We start from the raw sequence: 18,823 nt of genomic DNA on the forward strand, positions 1-18,823 counted from the left end.
TGGGCCCAAGCCCTTCCTGAGCCAGTTTCCTCATCAGCAGCAGGCACAATTACTGCAGGCGCCGCAAGGATGCACACAAGGGGCATGCAGTACAGGTGCAACAACACGTGATGATTTTGATAACAAGAGAGGGTGGGGAGACCGGAAGCCAGTAAACATGGATGAAGTAATGGCAAGCTTCTAGAATGGACTGCTAATGGGAACTGTCCCCAAGCCTGATGAGGGGAGGTGGTGTCATTATGAGCCAGCCTGGGTGTCCTAAGCACAAAACATGTCATCCCAAGCTCTGCTCTTTCCAGGATTACCCAGGGAGTCTGGAAAAATGCATCAGACCCTCAGAGCGTAACGGGTGGGACCCCAGGGGACTCTGTGGCAGAGGCACAGAGACACAGGAGGTGATTTACTTATGATGGGGTGAATGGCCCAAGGGCATGAGAAATCTAAAGGGAAGTGTCTACTATATGTGGCAACTCCCAGCATTTCAATCCGTGACTTGGATGATGACGTGGAAGACATGACCAAGTCTGCAGAGAACATAATTGGGAGGGTTAGGGTCAGCAACAGAAGCTGGTGTCTAGGAGATCCTAAGAGCAAATAGGGAAATACTGATGAGGCCTTGCTCTCAGGTCCCCAAACCCAGCTGCTTAAGCCCGACTGTGAGGACATGAACAAGGGGAACCGTAGCTGCTGGGGCATCTTGGGTACTGCTGAGGCAGCATGTGACATGGCTACTAGCTGAACAGTGATGAGATGGGAGGTGCGGAAGTAAGCACGTGCCGGGTGGGCCACTCTGGGCTATTGTGTTGAGTTCTGGGTATGGCACTTTAAGAGGGCTGCAGGGGGCAAAGCGAGTCCCTGGAAGGCAAAGGACCTGGATTCTGTGGGCTGTGGGGCGTGGCTAGAATGACTTGGGGTGTTTATCCTAAGACTTTGAGAGGGGGATGAAAGGGGTCCCCTGATACCTGTAGGGCTGTCCTGTGGAGGCCCAAACCGAGGTGCTCTGTGTATCATAAGGGGGAGCTCTGGGGCCAATGGGAGGGAAAAGACAGACCATTTGTTATGGTCAGAGCTGTCCAAAGTAGGGCTGGGATGTCGTCCGAGCTGGTGAATTCCCAGTCCCTGAGGGGAGAACACCCCCGCTGTCATACAACCATTGGCAAGAAAAAGCCTTATGGGATGGCATGACTCAAGACATTTGTTATGAATCAGAGTGCTCAGGTTTGGGAATGATTATTCAAAAGAATCTGGAGCCAATTCAAAGTCACCCTGATAATGTCACTCTCACTCTTTTTGCTCTCTGGAGTCCTTCCTTGAGTAGCAGAGAAAGAGGTAGGGGGACGGGTCCTGAACGGGGAATTACACACAGTGTCTCAGCCCCTGAACCTGAGGCGGGGGCTTCTGCAGGCTCTGGGATCAAGACCTGCTGTGCAGGAGCTGAGGTCCCCAGGAAGCCACTAGCTCCCGCCAAGCCCTGGGCTCAGTCATTTCTGTCTGCTGACAAGGTACGCACCTGGATTGTCACTCTCCCTCATCTGTTTGGAGGGTGGCTCATCGGTGTCCCAGGGTGTGGATTGATTGATGGGCGTCTGCCCCCACCGGATGCTGGTCGCCAGTCCCTGGGACTGACTGTCCGCCTTGGAGATGCCGGGAGCCTGTGGGAAGCAGAAGAGGAGGTGAGCACAGCCTGGCCAGGGGCTAGCCTCCAGAACAAGACTCCCATCGTCTGAGCTTCGCCCACTGAGCACGGGCTCAGAGGCAGAGCCCCAGCCCTGCACCCGGTCTCTGGTGGGAATCGCAGGGCATCCTGCCATGGTAGTAGCAGCTGGGGCCTCTGCAAAGCTCCTGCCTCCAGGAATGCCCAAGCCAGTGCCTCCCTGGCACCCTCTGTAGCCACTGTCTCCACTTGCCCTATCACAACAGGCAGAGCGTTCTGAGCTATGAGAACGCTCATAGCTGGTCCCCAGCCCTTGGACCAGCCACAAGCCAGAACCACACCAATGCTACCAACTTATCAGGGCATGTGCTGAGCACTGACTCAGCACATGGGTACTCTGTGCCACCACTGGTTGGCTCTTAGACACGGGAGAGGACAGCTTTCCAAGGGGCCACCAGCCGGCTATAGGTGAGGTACTTTACATATTTCTCATCCTGCCCCTGCACCAGCCTCTGAGGCCCAAATGTCCTATGGTGGAGGTGAGGGGAAGTCGGGAGCTAAGGCCCATGCAGGGACAGCTCAGATACTGCTCCTAGGTGGGTGGTGGGACCCTCAGCGCCTCTGTGCAGGAAGGAGGTAGGCTTTCTGCTCCATGAGCCCACTCTCTAGTTCAGATTTGTAGATGGATGAAAAAATAAACCTCAGGGCGAAAACAAACACCAGGACAGCCTTGGTCTCCCTGAGCCACAGCCTTATAATGGAATATTATATAGCTGTCAAAAATCATGTATACTAAGAATTCTTAGTGTGATGACAAAATGCTTACACTATAATGTTTAATGAGAAAAACAGGCCACAAAATGACACACAAATGTCCTCCCTATGTAAACATCCCTGTGCCAAACAACATATATATATACATATGAGAGAAATGACCAAAATCTTAACAGAGATGTTATTCTTGGGTGAGGGGATTATGGGTAACTTATTTTATTGTCTATACTGTTCTGTATTTGCCATTTTTTTTACTCCCTATGGCCATTATATACAATAAGGAAAAAAAATCCTGGAAACATGCTGGAGAGGTTGGGATGGATACCTGGGACGTGTGGGGGTGTGGGTGTCAGTAGAGGTGGCCCTGGGAAGAGTGACCACAGCTCCCAGGAGTACACCCAGAGCCCAGCCAGGCCTGGGGCGAAGGGTGGGGTGGGGTGAGGGGTGGAAATGGTGGCCTGCCAGGGACAGTCACAGAAGGCCACAGGGGCCTCCAGGGCAGCTGCAGGCCTCTCAAGTGAGGTCCACGGTCCTCATGGCGACTTCTGATGAAACCTGACCCAGGAACCCAGCTGGTGGGACACAGAGCCCGCTGCTGAGCCCCTCTGACCAGAGCGGCTCTCCTGGGTTCTGTGCCAGGGACAGAGAGGGGGTGTGGATGGGGAGGCCGGGCCACACTGGTGGCTTTGATGTGCAGTGCATACGACACACAGTGTCTATATAAGGGGCTGCTGGGAGGAGCAGGAGTCGTATCCCATTAGGACCTGTGGGCTGTGCTCAGCTAATTGCATCAGGCTACACTTTATCTCTGGCCTGCATTTCAGATGCTTTGCTTCTGTGAACAGAGCAAGAAACAAAGAAAAAGGGTGAATCTCCTGAGAAAAGAACAATTCAAGGGACAAGCTTCCTTATCAGAGGGCCCTGCCCCATTTCTATCTGTGGGACAGGCAGGAGCTGGGAGGAGAGGGGTTGGGGACTTAGCCACACTCACTAATAGTCTTAGGGAACAGCAGCATGATGTTCCCAGCATTCTCTAAACAGACAGCTTTAACGTGTGCCCCTTCCGATCTAGCCACTCTGCAGCCTCTGCTGTATTTCCAGGCTCTTGGGTCCTGGTGGCTCAGAGGCAGGGAACTGGCTTTCCCGGAATCAGAGGCATCCGAAGGAGACAAAGCCTGTGCCAAGTCCCACGTGGGGCCCGGTTTTTGAGCAAAGCGTGAATGCTACGATCCCAGCCTCCCAACTCGCACCCCCTTCACAGACAGCACAGAAACCCCTCTCCACCATGCAGGGTCCTGGAGGCGTCCCAGGCAAGAGGCTGATGAGGTTCTCAGCATCTTCTATCAGCCACCCCCCGAGTCTCCCCTGCCGAATCACATTCTGGCCTGGCAACTTGACAGGGTAGGGAAGCTTCTGGAAACTTGCCCTGGAATAGCCACTGCCTCCAGGAGAGGAGCCTGGGGTCTCCTTGAGTTTGGGTCCCAGGTTCTGAGCGCTAAAACTTCAGGAGTTCCAACGGTCACCCTAAAATTGGTGGAGTTTGTGAACTTGAAAAATCTCATACTTTTCCTACATTGACTGCTCAGGCCCTTGGCTTCAAAGCACTCCAGCCGCTCACTCTGTTTCTTCTGCAAACAAGTCCGGGGCTGTGGGTCTGCGTCAGGCACTGCCTGAGGCACTGGGGACACGGATGATAGAGACGGCCCTGCCCTCAAGCGGGCGCTGCGGCACAGCGGGATGACTCAAGACACGAACAGCTCGAGGGAAAGAATCTGGGGTGTCCTGCATGTGCAGAGGCGGGCCCAGATGCGCTGCGAGCAGGCGAAGTGGGCTACAGCCGGCCTGCTGTTTGGCTGTGTCGTTCATGAATACTACAAGCAATTTCTCGTGTATGAGAAAGCAGCACTGTGGTGAGAACCAAGTCTTTTTCTTTTTTCTTTCAGAAAGATACATAAGACTACCCATTTTCTACCGAGCACTCACGACATCTGAAGCTACAAGCAACCTGTAGTTCAGGAATTTTATTTATTTTATTAAAATAATGCAATGACATTCCTTCCTTCACTTCCTTCAGAAAAAACCTGGACACAGGGTATTGCCCTTTGCTGAGGAGCCCAGGTCCCCAGATGGGTGATGTGCAGAGCCGCTGGTGATGGCATCAGCACAGCCTGACCACAGCTGCCCGTCCTGTGACGAGTTCTAGGCCCTCAGTAAACCCACGTGGTCCCCAGGTTCTGGAGGCTTCTAGGGACCATGTTCAGGTCCATGAGTCCAGCTTTGAACCCAGCTCCTGCTAACTATTTCCTCCTGTGGTTCAGAATCCCCTCGAGCCCAGGCCACCCCCATTTCCATGTCTCCTGGCCAGGGGGCTGCTGACACAAGAATGCCATGAAAACCAACCAGGGGAACTTAGCCCCGGCAGCAGGGAGGAACGCAGAGCTGAGCGAGCCTCACCTGTGCCCTCCCACTGCCATCACCTGGGACACCAGTGAAGCTACCCAGACCTTTGGCCATTTCCCAGTGTTCCTGGCCATGCCTTCTGCTACGGCGAAATGATGGCATTTGGCAGAGAGAGGCAGACCAGGAGAGCCTCTCCCTGCCTGGCCCCATGGAGTGGCCCTATCTGCCCATCATCGGGCCTGAAGCAGGCTTCTCTCGGCTTTTTTTTAATGAGATGCTAATGGAATGCATCATTAACGCAGCAGCTTTTTAAACCCTGAGCTCTTGTAAATTTTCAAAGGTCACAGTTTTACGGCAGCTGACAGCATCCTGCTTCTTTCAGCGACTGAAGAACACTAAGGACCCAGGGCCTTTATGGTTGAAGCTGTCAGTGAGGCACCTGCTGGTCATGGGGGCTGGGGGGCTCCACCCTGCACAGTCTCAGAGGACACGTGGGCTCCTTCCACCAGCTTGAGGGGAGCCAGCCAGGCATGGCCCACAGAGCTGCTCTGAGGGACCTGCTTCACTTAGGGAAAGGCATGCAAGGCCACAGGTGGTATGCAGTGAAGGATACCTGGCAAAGGGCGAGGGGCTGACACTCACCTGGGGAGGCAGGAGCTGTGGATGCCCATGGAGTACCCTTTGCTCACCCAGCTGTGAACCCACGAGTCTGCGACACACAGCCCCGAGAGGCTTTTGCTAATTTGTCTGCCCAGAGGAAATTCCTTTTTCTACCTTGCACAAAGGTGCCACATAGACTAGCAGTGTCCTGCGTGGCCAGGGAGGTTTGAGCGATGGCAGGACTCCCCTGTGGCCCGCCCAGGACTCGCGTGTCCTCACCTCTACTGTCTGTGCACCCAATGATCACAGTACTGGCCCCCAGGGCCTGGTTTCTGCCCTGTCTTTGCAGGCAAAATTCCATGACTCCATGAGGGCAAGGTCTCTGAGCTAAGTGTTGGCCGATGGAAGAAGCACATATCACTGTTGGTTCGAGAAATGAATGAGTGTACGGGATCCATTCCAGGGAGAGTGAAAGACGCGAGCAACAGGGCAGAGCGGCGAAACAGCATGCTTCCCCCACTGGGGAGCTGAGGCTTCCACATCATGGGGGCCGTGTGTGCTGGGACCCTCAACACCATTGCCCTGGATGCTGCTGGAGGCTGCCTGGAGCCCTAGAGGGCCCAACCCACTGGCCAGCAGAACCCATCAGCCCCTCCGGATGCCTGGGTGTGATGAAGGCATGGACACCAAGGGGTGACTAATGCCTCTGTGGAGCTGGCGGGATCTGGGGGGGTCTTCTAGAGAAACAAGAACACAGCACCCTCCACTGTTTTCCTAAGGATGTCAGAAGAGAGTGAATCAAGAAGCCTTGAGAAAAAGCTTCCAGAAGAGATGGGCTGGGGCTGGGCCACAGAAACTAGGCAGGATTCAATCTGGCAGATGGACTGGGGACCAATTCACCACCAAAGGACCCCTTGGCAACCAGTGCCTTTCCCACTGAGATACATCTGACAGAGACAGGCTTCAAAGTCCACTTCCGGGGTACACATGGGCCTTTTCTGGAGGGATGATGATGCCAACACCCACAGCCCTCTCCTGCCAAAGAGACTGTCTCCCAGACCTGAATGTGCAGGCCACGATGCTCTGTACCATGCGGTGCAGACAGGGCTGGCGGGGCTGCCTTCGGCTGAGCATCTCTGAGTGCTCACTCTCGGCTGGAGGCACTGCTGTGTGCCAGGGATCCGTGCTGGGCAAATTCCTGTCCTGGAGGAACTTACAACCAGCAGAATGGGACACCTGCACCAGGGAGCCATGGGGGTGACGCAGGCTTGGGGAGAGACCCTGAGAAACAGACCCATGATGTTGTGTTGTCTTGCGCCCACCCTTGTTAATAGAAAGACTGGTGCTACCATTAGAAGGTGCAGTAAAATCACAATGAAATGCAAAGGGGAGACCGGACCAGGGAACACAGGGAGAGAGACAGAGCTACAGAGATGAAGACCGCAGACACACAGGCCATGGGGCTCCTGGAACGGCTCCAGCTGAGCCTCCAGCAAAGTACAGAGCTTCCAATTAGTCAAATTAAAAACACACACACACACACACACACACACACACACACACACACTGCTGTGACCCTTTTGACAGAGTATGTCAGATGCGACACCATGCCAGTCCTGGGCCTATCTTTTAAGAGGCCTTGAAGCTTCTGCCTTGGGGTCTGAGACCTTCCAGACCATCAGTAAATCCGCTAAACATCACCAAGGGTTACTGGTCAACACCACGGGTCAACAGAACTGTCCAGCCAAGCTCTCTCAGAAATCCCGTGCACAAATTTGGGAGATATTATAAAATGTGTCATTTACGGTCACTAAAAATGGAAAAAAGTAAAAAAAAAAAAAGAGAGGGATACATAGTCTACTGCGTATCTTCTTATTTTGTATATTGCAAAACAGTAAAGGGCAACGAGTCATTTGTGCCTTACTCTTGACATATAAATGCACAGTTACGTGCACCTTTGTGTTCTGTAGAGGACTGGGGGCGGCACAAATACAGTGGGACTCTAATTACATAAATGCCAAAACTAAAGTTAGGGCGGCATTTCCCCAACACAGCCCAGCTGGGTGGGGGGTGTGAAGTGGCCTTGGATGAAAACTTGAGGAGCCCCAGGGAGGACAATGCCAGGGGGCAGCCTGGAGCTCCCTGCACCTGGAGCTTCATCTGCAGCCTTGTTTCTGTCTCTGGACTTCCCACCACACCCGGCTCATTTGGGGAAGACAAGCTTTGGTGTGTCCATCCCACCTGCCCGGCTCTGGGTTCTGAAGGCTTCTTCTGGCAAGACACACTCGCGTGGGCTCGCCCTGCCTGCACCTCTGGCATGTTTCTGATTGCCCCACACTTTCTGAGCTTCCTACATCAGAAAACTTGCTCTACCAGCTTCCCTTGCAGCTAAGGCACGGTATGTGACCTGCGGCTCAAACCCGCTTAGGTGAGACTGCAGGGTGGAAAGCTGGGCGACACAAGGAGGCCAGCACCCCTCCAAGTCCATGCTCTGCAGAGGCTGGTAGCAGAGGCCTTGGGATTTGGGAGCACATGGAGGGGAGGCCCTGGTGTCCTCAGACCAGCACTGGCAGTGAACGCTGTCATTTCCTTTTTCTTCTCACTCTGCAGGTTTATCATGCCCAGGGCTCTTCTGAGAATAGCAAGAGCAGCTTTGCACAGTGCTCCTAGCAGAAGTGCATATGGGGCAGGCATCTCTGACCACCTGGCCCTGGCTTGCCCTGGGGGAATCATATCACACCAGCTATGATTTCCAGGAGGGAGGATTGCTGGGCAGGCCATTCCCTGCAAAGAGTGGACATTTTACTTCCTTTCAGCTTCCCTCCTTCTGCAAGGACTTGAGGTCTTCACAGTGCCAGGTCCACCTGTAAGGAATGATGGCATCCAGCTTTTGGGAAACATATTCAGACCAGGGTATTGGGGACTGAGTGTGTGGGCCTCTCGGGGGCCCTTGCCCTACAAAAGTGAAGCCCCAGGAAGTTCTTACTTGAAAGGAACGAAGTTCCAATGGTAGAAACTCAGGGAGGAGATATTTTGGTGTCTGGGGTTTTTTAGATGACAGCTCATAGGTTCGTAGCTAGACTGTTAGGCTTTCTAGTGTTGGCAGGTTATCACTGAGAGCACTGGTTCCAAGATCAAATAGGGAGGACTTCCGACCGTCATCATGGGGATCTCCAGTGTGAGAACATAAAAGCAGCATCTAGAAGAATCGTTAGGAATGGAAGTTTCTGGACCCCACCTCAGAGGCTCTCATTCAGTTGGTGTGGGGTGAGGGACCCAAAAATGTGCCCCTTTAATAAACCTACAGGGGATGCTAGGCATGTAGTCCATGAACCTTCCTCTGGGGATCAATGAAAGTCTTTGCATTCAAGTTCTCGGGCCTGTGCCCCGAGCGTGGGGACCTAGGGGTTAATGCTGCTTATCAGGTCCTGATTGGGAGAGTTTTGGGTCTTGCTTATGCGGCTCATGGGAACCAGCTTCTTGGTGAGACACTTCTGAGCACTTCTATTCTGAGCCTGGGTTTCAGGGAGTCAGGAGGACATGTTGAGAGCCACCAGACCTGCAAATCTGTGGCCTCTGGGAAGAACAAATGACATTTAAGGGTCTCTCATTTCTCATTTCCTGATTGCTACTGAACTACAAATGAGAAGATAATCGCAGTTAAATCCCTACAGGGGGCCAGGGGAGGGTCTCCCAAGCCCCACCTGCCCTCATTAATGAGGCTGCCCTCTCTGGCCCCCTGGCCCCAGGCCTGCGCCCTCGGCCTCCCCTTCAGAGCCCTGCCATAATGCGCTCTGGTGCCTGATGAAATTTCTAATAATACTAACCAATGATGTGTTAAATTGAGACACTTCTGGCTCGCATGCCGGAAACTGCATGATGGTTTAAAGGACCAGTGCTTACCTTTCTCTATCAATTTGCTGCTAAATTACTGCTTTCGGAGCAACTTACAGAAAAGTAATTCTTTATTTAAATTTTAATTTCAATCTTGTCATTTAAAATATATAGTCAGATTCCAATCATATTACAGAATATGATGATGTCTTTGAAGGGTAAACGATCCTGCTGAGAGCCTGGGTGGGGGCAGAGGACATGATGGGGCAGGTGGTAGGAGGGGCTGAGTAGCCAGCGAGAGACGCCAGGGGACAGGCTTGGCGAGGGCAGCAACATGCTGGGCTGGGAGCTATAACTACAGACCCCGTCTGGGCCCCAGGCTTGGCCCTGTCCTTGTCCTGTGATCCTGGGTTTGATGCCCAGCCTTGAGGGTCGCTGTAAATACTTCAAGTGGAAGCCACCAACCACTTTCTGGGCCCTTTCTCACTGGGTCACTGTGAGGGCCCCAAGCCTGGCACAGATTAAGTGGGCCCCCTGGCCAGCTACTGTCCTAACAGCCTCCTCCACTCCAGGTGCTGGCATGCGCTGATTTCCTTCCACAAGGAATTCTGTGTTCTTACCACCATTTCACAGATGAGAGTAATAAGGCCCAGAGAAGTTTGAAAGTACTCAGGGCAGCCAGGCGCAGTGGCTCACGCCTATAATTCCAGCACTCTGGGAGGCTGAGGCAGGTGGATCACTGGAGATCAGGAATTTGAGACCAGCCTGGCCAACATGGTGAAACCCTGTCTCTACTAAAAATACCAAAAAAAAAAAAAAAAAAAAAAAATCTGCTGGGCGGGGTGGTGGGCGCCTGTAGTCATAGCTACTTGGGAGACTGAGGCAGGAGAATCACTTGAACCCGGGAGATGGAGGTTGCAGTGAGCCAAGAAAGCACCACTGCCCTCTGCAGCCTGGTGACAAAGTGAGACTCCATTTCAAAACAAAACCCAAAACCTGAGGGCATGGCGAGTCTGGGACTCTAACCCAGGTCTGCTATTTTATTCCAAGAACTTCAGACCTGCTCTGGGATGGCTGGAATGTTCCCAGGCTATCTCTCCCCAGCCTCCCTGTTGTGGCCGGTAGCCCCATAAATAGACTCAGCCATATCAAGGCTGCGTCCACGCCATCCTGTCAGGGTAATACCAAAGCCCCCCCAGTTCCCGCAAGCGCATCAGCCATGGCCTCCCTTTCCCACATGCGTCCAGCCTGATGGGGCCTCCTGCGCCGGGCCTGCCAGCACACTGGGGCTCTCTGTCTTCTCCTTGGCTTCCACTCCTAGGGCTGCCCACCTCGGCACTTCAGTGAAACCACCCCCTTTAAATGAACAGTCACTTCCTCCTGCCAAACACGGGAGCATTCCATGGCCTCTTTCTCTGACTGATGGCTTCCTCCTTCTTCCTTCTGGAAACTCCCCGTTTCTGTACTAATGCTTTCACTGATTCTTCACCTAACCCCCTTCCCAGCGCCTCCTCCTGGGGCTGTTAGCTGGTATCTCCTCTCATCGGATCTCAAGCATGGACCTGCTCCAGAGCTCGGGTCAGGCCTCTCTCTCTCCCTCTCTCAGGATTGCTGGGGCCCTGTCTGTCTTCTTTCTTAATGATTGTTCTGATGTGAAGCACCTGCGTGGTAGCCCATGCCTTTGATAGAAGCCAGCTTTCTATAGTATCCTGGAAGCATGTTTGCTTTTCCCTTTTCCAACATCAAAGTCTATACCTTGGAGACTCTTTTGCGGAAAGTGCAGCACAGATGGCCTCCCCTGCAAACGTCAAGCAACTGCAGATGGGGCTGGTTTTTGCACTGCGCTCTGGCACGTGCCCTGTCCGGGCCCCCAGCCCCTTCCTCCAAGCCCGCCTCCGGGTGGATGGGCCTTGTGGACAAAGGAGATGATAAATCTGGCAGAACCTTACAGCTCAAAGCTTTCAACTTTCCTCTAACAACTTTCAACCGAAAACTTCTTAGTCCCATTTCCAAGTAACTTTTCATCCATTACAAAACCCACAAAATTTTCAAAGGGGCTTTGAAATAAGATCACCTAGAAAAAAAAAAAGCCCATCACAAACCAAAGTCTTTGAAAGGAAAGAGGCCCTTTCCTGTGCTTCAGCTCCCCTCTGATATCAGTTTCCCTTTCATTCTGCTGAAAGGTGCAGGGCAGACCTGGCCCTCAGCAGATGCCTGTGATGTGCCGGAGCCAGTGGCCCAGACGGACAGACGGGGACGCGGAGGAGCGCGAGGGGCACCCCTTGCAGAGCCGGCCGGGCCTTTCATCCCCCTTCAATCAGCCCGCTCCGCTCCCCCAACAGCCGCGTTCCTTGTAGCGGCCGGTCCTGCGCAGAGGCCCCGCCGCCCTGCCTGTTCCTGGTCACCGCGGCCTCGGTGACAAGGCAGCGCCCTCCTGAGCACGGTGACCCTCTCCATTCGTGTCGCCATAGTGGGCGGGGAGGTGGGCCCGACAGGGGCAGCCCTTGCTCTGGCCTTTGATAGGACGTTTTCCAACTGCCGGCCCTGCGGGCAGTGACTCCGGCCCGCCCGCCGCCCTCCCCGGGGTCAGCTGCAGACTGGCAGAGGCGAATCACACAACGCCCACTTCCGGGAGCCTTTGTTAGTTTCAGATAGTGAAGCTGGTGAGGAAAAGTCCCCTGTGCAGGGCCATGGGCGGGTGTGGGGCTACAGGTGGGCTCCCTGACGGAACCATTTGCGGATGGGGCCTGAGACTAGAGCCTGGACACCCAGCATTATTACTATTATTACTATTTTTGATCCAGGGTCTCGGCCTGTCATCCAGGCTGGAGTGCGGTGGCGCCATCACAGCTCAGTGCAGCCTCCAACTCCTGGGCTCAAGCGATCCTCCCACCTCGGCCTACCAAAGCACGGGGATTACAGGTGTGAGCCACCATGCCTGGCCTCAGCATTAACTGTGAGCCCAGCAACTTGGGCCCACGTGGAGATGGCTCCCAATGACCAGGGGAAGCAGCAGGCAGGGGCTGCCCTGGCCCCTCTGCCCCCCAAAGCCTTCCGAGCGCCTCTCTGGAGGGCATTCTAGGATAAACTAAGCCCTCCTGTGTGCAGGACCCCCAGAGCCAGAAAAAAACCCAAGACCGAGTCTCCATTCACTGTCTGCGACTCCCTTTGTGGCCTTCCTCAACAGCGGCTTACCACGCTCGTTTAGACGCCTGGGCTCCTCTTTTCTAGGCGGGGGCGGAGCAGCCCTCATTTTTTATTTTTTAATTGCAAACAAAGACTCGCTGGGAAAAGGGAACAGCTCCAAGTTCTGAACCCTCTGCCGTGTGACTCGCAGCACTGACTCCCAGAGCACAGAGTCGATGGAGAGCTTGACTCTTGATGCCAAACAACACAGTGCTGACATGACATCCTCAGCGACCTCATTAGAGGCCTAACAAGAGAGGGGACGGTGGCAGAGTCACGCCGAGGGGCAGCGAGACAAAGAGACAAACAGGGCAGCACACACAGCCTCAGAGGCGGCTCCTTAGACACACGGCACTGCCGAAGGAGCTACAACAGTTTTATCATGGGGACTTGCAGCCTCGGGGACTTCCAGCCTCAGGGATTTCAAGCCTCAGTGCAGCAAGTCAGCCCTGAGTGCGGGTCTCAGGATGGTAGCCTAGATTCTGATGCAGTATGGGGCTCAGAGCTGGGCAGAAATGATCACTTTACTGTGGAATGTTCCAGAAGACACAGCGAGGGCCTCAGTGTGCCTTCTTCCAGCTCCCGGGCGTTGGCTGCTTTGTGCCTGCTCAGGCTGTCTGTAAGGAGAGCCACGTGTGGCTGGGCCGGGTCCTGAGGGAGAGGCATTCTCTCTGGCCCCACCTGGATTCAGAATTGAGGTGGTTTAAGCAATGTTTGAAAGAACTGGCATTCAGCAGCAGCCCAGCTCTTCAGGCTTCAGGAGGCACTTGGGGACAGCCAGATACCATCCAAACTCACTGGAGGCCCAAGGCAAGAGGCACAGTGGAGAGATGCTTAGGCAGGTGGAAGGGGCAGGAGAGACAGAAGCAGCCCTCTTGGGGCAGGTAGACAGATACTTCCCTTCCTCAGGAGGGGTGCTAAGGAGGAGCAGGGCGGGGTGGGCACTGCACACGGGGGCTGTGGGTAACCAGGGCAGCTTGAGGCTGTCTTCTCTGCAAGAGGCTGGGTAGCCACGGTGCCAACTCCTGAGGAGGCTGGGCCCGGCCTGCCCTTGGAGATGGGATCCCAGACAAATGCCCTCCACTGATGTCCCCTCTTCAGTAGGAACCCGGGCTGTCTAGGCCAAGGTTTCCTCCCTTCACCTCCGACGGAGGGCTTCCGTCTGCATGTGCAATGTGGTCGGGCTACCACAGCTCCACCCGCTCAGCACTGGGGCCCACTGCCTACAGGGGAGCCATCCAGCCAGCCAGCCCCCCTCCCACCCCACACTTACTGAGGGGTGATCCTGTTCTGGAGACACAGATCTCAGTAGTCTCTGGCCTAGGGGAATGCACAGACTGGGATCCTGGGAGAGTCAGGATCACAATTACAACAGCTGCTATCTATGGAAACTTGAGATGGTCCAGTTGACAGCCCCTCAAGACCTGGGAGTCCTCTGAGGCCAAGATCTAAGTGCCCAGCTCTGCTCTTCACTGCATTAGTCAGCTCAGGCTGCCATAACAGAATATCACTGGATGGCTTAAGCCAGGGGTCCCCAACCCCTGGGCCACAGACCAGTACCAGCCTGTGGTCTGTTAGGAACCAGGCCACACAGCAGAAGGTGAGTGATGGGCGAGTGTGTGAAGCTTCATCTGTGTTTACAACTGCTCCCCATCGCTCGTGTTACTGCCTGAGCTCTGCCTCCTGTCAGATGGGTGACGGTATTAGATTCCCATAGGAGTACAAACCCTACTGTGAACTGTGCATGCGAGGGATCTAGGTTGTGTCTTCCTTAGGAGAATCTAATGCCTGATGATCAGTGGTAGAACAATTTTATCTGGAAACTGCCCCCCCCCCACCCCACCCCCCCCACCCCCATGTGTGGAAAAATTTTCCTCCATGAAACCTGTCCCTGGTGCCAAAAAGGTTGGGGACCACTGGCTTAACAGAAATGCATTCCTCATAGTCCAAGAGGCTGGCAAGATCAGGGTGCCAGCATGGGCAGGTTCTGGGGAGGGCTCTCTTCCTGGCTTGCCGACTGCTGCCTTCTTGCTGTGTCCTCACTGGTGAGCTCTGACATCTCTTCTTCACCTTACAAGAGTACTAATCCCATCAGGAGCCCCCCCCCCAACAATCTCATCAAAACCTAATTATCTCCCAAAGGCCCATTTCCAAACACCATCACAATGGGGTTAGGGCTTCAACCTGAGAATTTTGCTGAGGGCACAATTCAGTCTATAAGATCCAAGCAGCGTGAACAAAGTGGGTGTTCAGAAATGCTGGCTGAATCGAGTGGAGATTGATCCCCCTGTGGTTTCTCTGGCTCCACCTTGCCCCCTAGACCCCAGGGAGGGTTGAATGGAGACAGATACCCACAGACCTGACTAGCATGCTGGTGGGTCCTCCCGCCAGCCTGAGCTCTAATTTTCTGATGGTTTGCTTTTTTCTCTCACAACATAATCTCCGTGATCTCTAGTCTTTCCCAAATGCTGTTGCAAGCCTTGTTGTATTTATCTCCAGAGAATCCACCGTGCCCCTATGCAATTTTCCATTGTCATGGTTCATTTTAATTTCCTCTAAGGCTGTTGGCCACTCTCGTGTTCAGAAATAGCTTGTTCCACTTAATAAAAGCATTTAAATATGCAGACACGAGAAGTTTCCTTTGCTTTCTCCTAAACATCACTGTAAGTGGAATGAGTTATACCCCCGTGTCCTGCTGTAAGGCTGAGCGCAGACCATGTGGCTTCTCAGGAAGGAGAAACTCTGGATCAAAGGCTCAAGGGCAAGAGCAGAATCCGAGAACTTCTGGTGAAAACCCAGCCAACCTGGAGGATCACAGCTCCCATTTCCCAGCTGACAGCACCATGGCTCTCCTGGAGTTGCCTTCCTTCTTCATAATGATCAGAGCTGTGGCCAGCAGTCAGCAGGTCTGGATTTGTGGCCTGCCCCACTCCTAACTGGCCTTGTGACCTTGCACAAGTCATTTCACCTCTCTGAGCCCTGCTTCTCTCTTTCATCTATAAAGCAGGCAGGACAGTCCCTCCTTTGAAAGGCTGATTGCAAGAAGCAGTGGGAATTTTCCACTTCCAGGACCTAGCAGAGTACCTGGGACAAGGCAGGGTCCAGCAAACGGCAGCTACTGTTACTTTTAGAGGACCCAGGAATGCAGGAATATGAAGTAGCCTTTTATAAGAAGGATGCTGTACCAAAGGCACAGTCTTTCTCCATCAGTTTTCTCTGGGTTGCTGCAGACTCCCCCACAGGCTATGGATTATCAAGAAACAGCAAAGCACTGGAAAGCAGGCTGGATCCTGATTCAAAAACCACATCTATGGGAAGTGTAGCTGTTGGCTCTGAGACCAACGCATTATGACCTCTGGTGGCAGCTGGTCTGAATTGCAGGTCAAGTAACAGCTGAGCCCAGCTCATAGATACAGACAGTGAGGGGCAATGTCGCAGGGCATCTTTCTTTGGCTAAATAATGACAATGAAGAAACAAAACTCCAGGTAATTGGTGAAAACCAGCATAGGATTGGGATGGGGGTGGGGGTGGAGATTTAAAACCCCTGTTAAGAAGGCAGCTGAAGCCCTGTTTTAATGGCTCAGGAAGCCAGTTCCTATCTGGTACCTGGTCCTTCCAGGACCCTGAAGCCTCCTGTCCCACAGAGGAACCCTAAGCTTATATCTGGGGTTAGGTGGGGCAGGCAGAGGAGTTCAGGTCAAATATTCTGAGTCATAATTGCCTGAGAGATGAAGAGTCCAGGTAGTAATTGCTAGACTTCCAGCCGTATGCAGCTCATGTGGAATACCAACGGCCCCTGTGAGAAGCTTGGGAATCACCTCCAGGGGCCATTCTCCCTGGAGACACATCTATAAATACCTCCAAGTGAGCCCAGCCAGCCCACTGATCTTCATCTGGAGTTAGCACCGGCACCAAAATTCTCTCACATTGGTTACTCATGGGGAATTAGTTCATGGATTTGCTTGAGGTCACATTTAAGTCAGCTGCAGAAATGGGGGACCCTCCAAACCCAGACCTTGGTCACAGCCAGCTGGCAGCTCTCTCCTGCATCTGCCTCCTTCTGGATATAAGACTCCAACCACTTACACAGCCCATGTTGTACAACCCCACCCCGGAATGACATTCACATTCACACATGCACACACAATCACACAGGTGCACAAGTGTGCACACTGCACTCGCTTACTTACATAGCTGAGCCCACACACATGCATTCCACACAAACCCACACAGCCTCAGCCTGCTCGGGCTGCGGGGGGACTCCGGTCCCCACAGAGCAGGAGTAGCTGGCAGACACGCCCTGCTGGCCCCACAGAATCTTTTCTTTTCCGATGGCTCCAGAACAGAGTCCCCCATGGCCACTTTGAGCTTTTCTCCCAGATACTTTTTCCTAAATCAGCTTCCAATCTGACTCATTTCAGTTTTAAAACAAGAAAACATCAACAAACATGATGGGGGGAAACAGATGGTAACAATTACAGGAGGGAGAAAACACAGCCCGCTCCCTCCACAAGGGGCAGGCAAACATATTGTTCCTCCAGACAGCGGATTGTCCTCCTGCCACTAATGTGTAAACCTGGGTGCAGGGCTCCTAGGGCTCATCGCCACTGCAGGGGACAGGCCAGCACTGTAGGGTCCGAGAGTGATGCCAGGCACCACGAGGCAGGTCCACTGGAACCTGGGACCTGCCAGGCCTCCAGGGTGGGGAGAGAAAGACGTTCCAGTACATCCCAGGCTACATCACGCGAGATGTACCCTGTCCAAGACTGGAGATCAGGGTGGGACGGCTTCCTGCCCGGCACAATGGGTCCACCTGTGACCAGCTCTCGTCACCTCCTCACGCCACTGTGCAGAAGTCTGTCTCACCCGGGACTGTGAGCTCCTGAGGGCAGGACGAGCTTTCTCACTCAGGGTGGTGGGTAGGAGTAGGACTCTGGAGCCCAGCTGCCTGGTTCAAATCCAAGTTCTGCCACTTTCAAGTAAGGAAAGCCAAGCAAGCTATAGACCACTCCACGCCCTCCTTTTCTCTCCCCTAAGACAGAGATAATTCAGGTACCTACACCATTGAATTGTGAACTAATATGTGCAAAGGACTTAGAACCGTGCCTAGAACACGCGAGTGCCATGTGTGGAAGCTCCTGGTGTTATTACCTAAGGCCCCCCAGTGGAGGAATGGGGTGCAGGTCTTAGGCTGGGCCGTGAAGGAAAGACTGGGCATCCCAGGCAGAAGAAGCCCCGCACTGACTTCAGGGCTCAGAGGAGTCACCCTGTTGTTGGTTCCAGGAGAGATGGCCAGGGTCCAGGGTCCCGAGCGGGAGTTTTCCATGCTCCATCCCTCTTGGGCCCCACTGTTCACATTTGTCCATCCTTTGTGATTGGGCAGGACAAGGGCTCTGCTCTTCAGCAGATCATATGGGTGGAGTCAGGTAAGAAAGCATGTGCAACCCAGAGAGATCACATGCTGTGATGTGAGCAGCCTTGTGAGTCCAGGAAAACTGCCTGGAGGAGGGGGCTGAGTCCTGACTTCAGGATGAGGGGTGTGGGCATGAACAGTGGGGACAATGTGTTGTGCTGGGCGCGGGGATGTGATGTCTTTGACGGGCATCTAGAGTGAGGGGTTGGAGTTCCTGATCCTTCATTATCTGAGTGCCCCAGGCAAGGATTTAATGTCTCTCAGCCTCAGTTTTCCCATCCACACGGTGAGAATCACAGCCCCCTGTGTCCCAGGCCTGATGGGGGGTGTTGGAAGGATGTGCATCACAGGTGCCCAGCTGGCTCCCAGCACGTCCTGGAGGTGTCAACACGGGGGCCACTGTGCATCTGCCTTTTGGACCAGACTCTCTCTCATGTGTCCTGTTCTTACATATACTGCACCCAAACTGTCATGCAGCCAGGCAGTCCCCAGCATACCAGTGACCACAGTGTCCTCGCCTTCACGCTCCCAGGGATAGGCGGTTGCTGCCCCTATTCTGACGCCTGGATACGGCGAGCTGCATTTGACCACCACAGGGAAGAGAGTATGCCGGAGCCCCTTGGTGCCCCCTCTAGGGCCTGTCACATGCCAGTGCGCACGGCAGCTTGTCTGGGCGCTCCAAGGTGGAGAGGTGTGGCTTTCTGCTGCACTTAATTTTGGCAGAGCCTTCTCTTCATCTTGAAATATACTGATGCCCTCACTTACTCTCCCGGTGCTCAGCATCTGTGCATGCTGTCCAGTCTGCATTTTCCTGGCTGGGGGGAGTCTGTCCCTTTAGAACCAGGGCTTAGCCCCAGGGCTTAAGCATGCTCCTCTCCTCCCGGCTCCTCCTATCCTCCTCCTCCTCCTCATCTCCTCCCCCTCTCCCCTCCGACTCATCTTCCCTCCTCCACATCCCCCC

At 53.9% G+C, this 18,823-nt stretch overlaps 1 protein-coding gene across 1 annotated transcript in view; it reads right to left on the minus strand.

Annotated features, from left to right (window-relative positions):
- KLHL29 (kelch like family member 29) overlaps positions 1 to 18,823 on the minus strand; it is a 318,875-nt gene that overhangs the window by 67,621 nt on the left and 232,431 nt on the right. The window contains exon 4 of the mRNA XM_032293996.1: positions 1,511 to 1,652. Coding sequence (XP_032149887.1) covers positions 1,511 to 1,652 — 142 coding nt within the window. The remainder of the gene's footprint in view (positions 1 to 1,510; positions 1,653 to 18,823) is intronic.

Source organism: Sapajus apella, unplaced genomic scaffold (assembly GCF_009761245.1).
Source record: "Sapajus apella isolate SASKATOON/1434 unplaced genomic scaffold, GSC_monkey_1.0 scaffold31, whole genome shotgun sequence".
Classification (NCBI taxonomy): domain Eukaryota; kingdom Metazoa; phylum Chordata; class Mammalia; order Primates; family Cebidae; genus Sapajus; species Sapajus apella.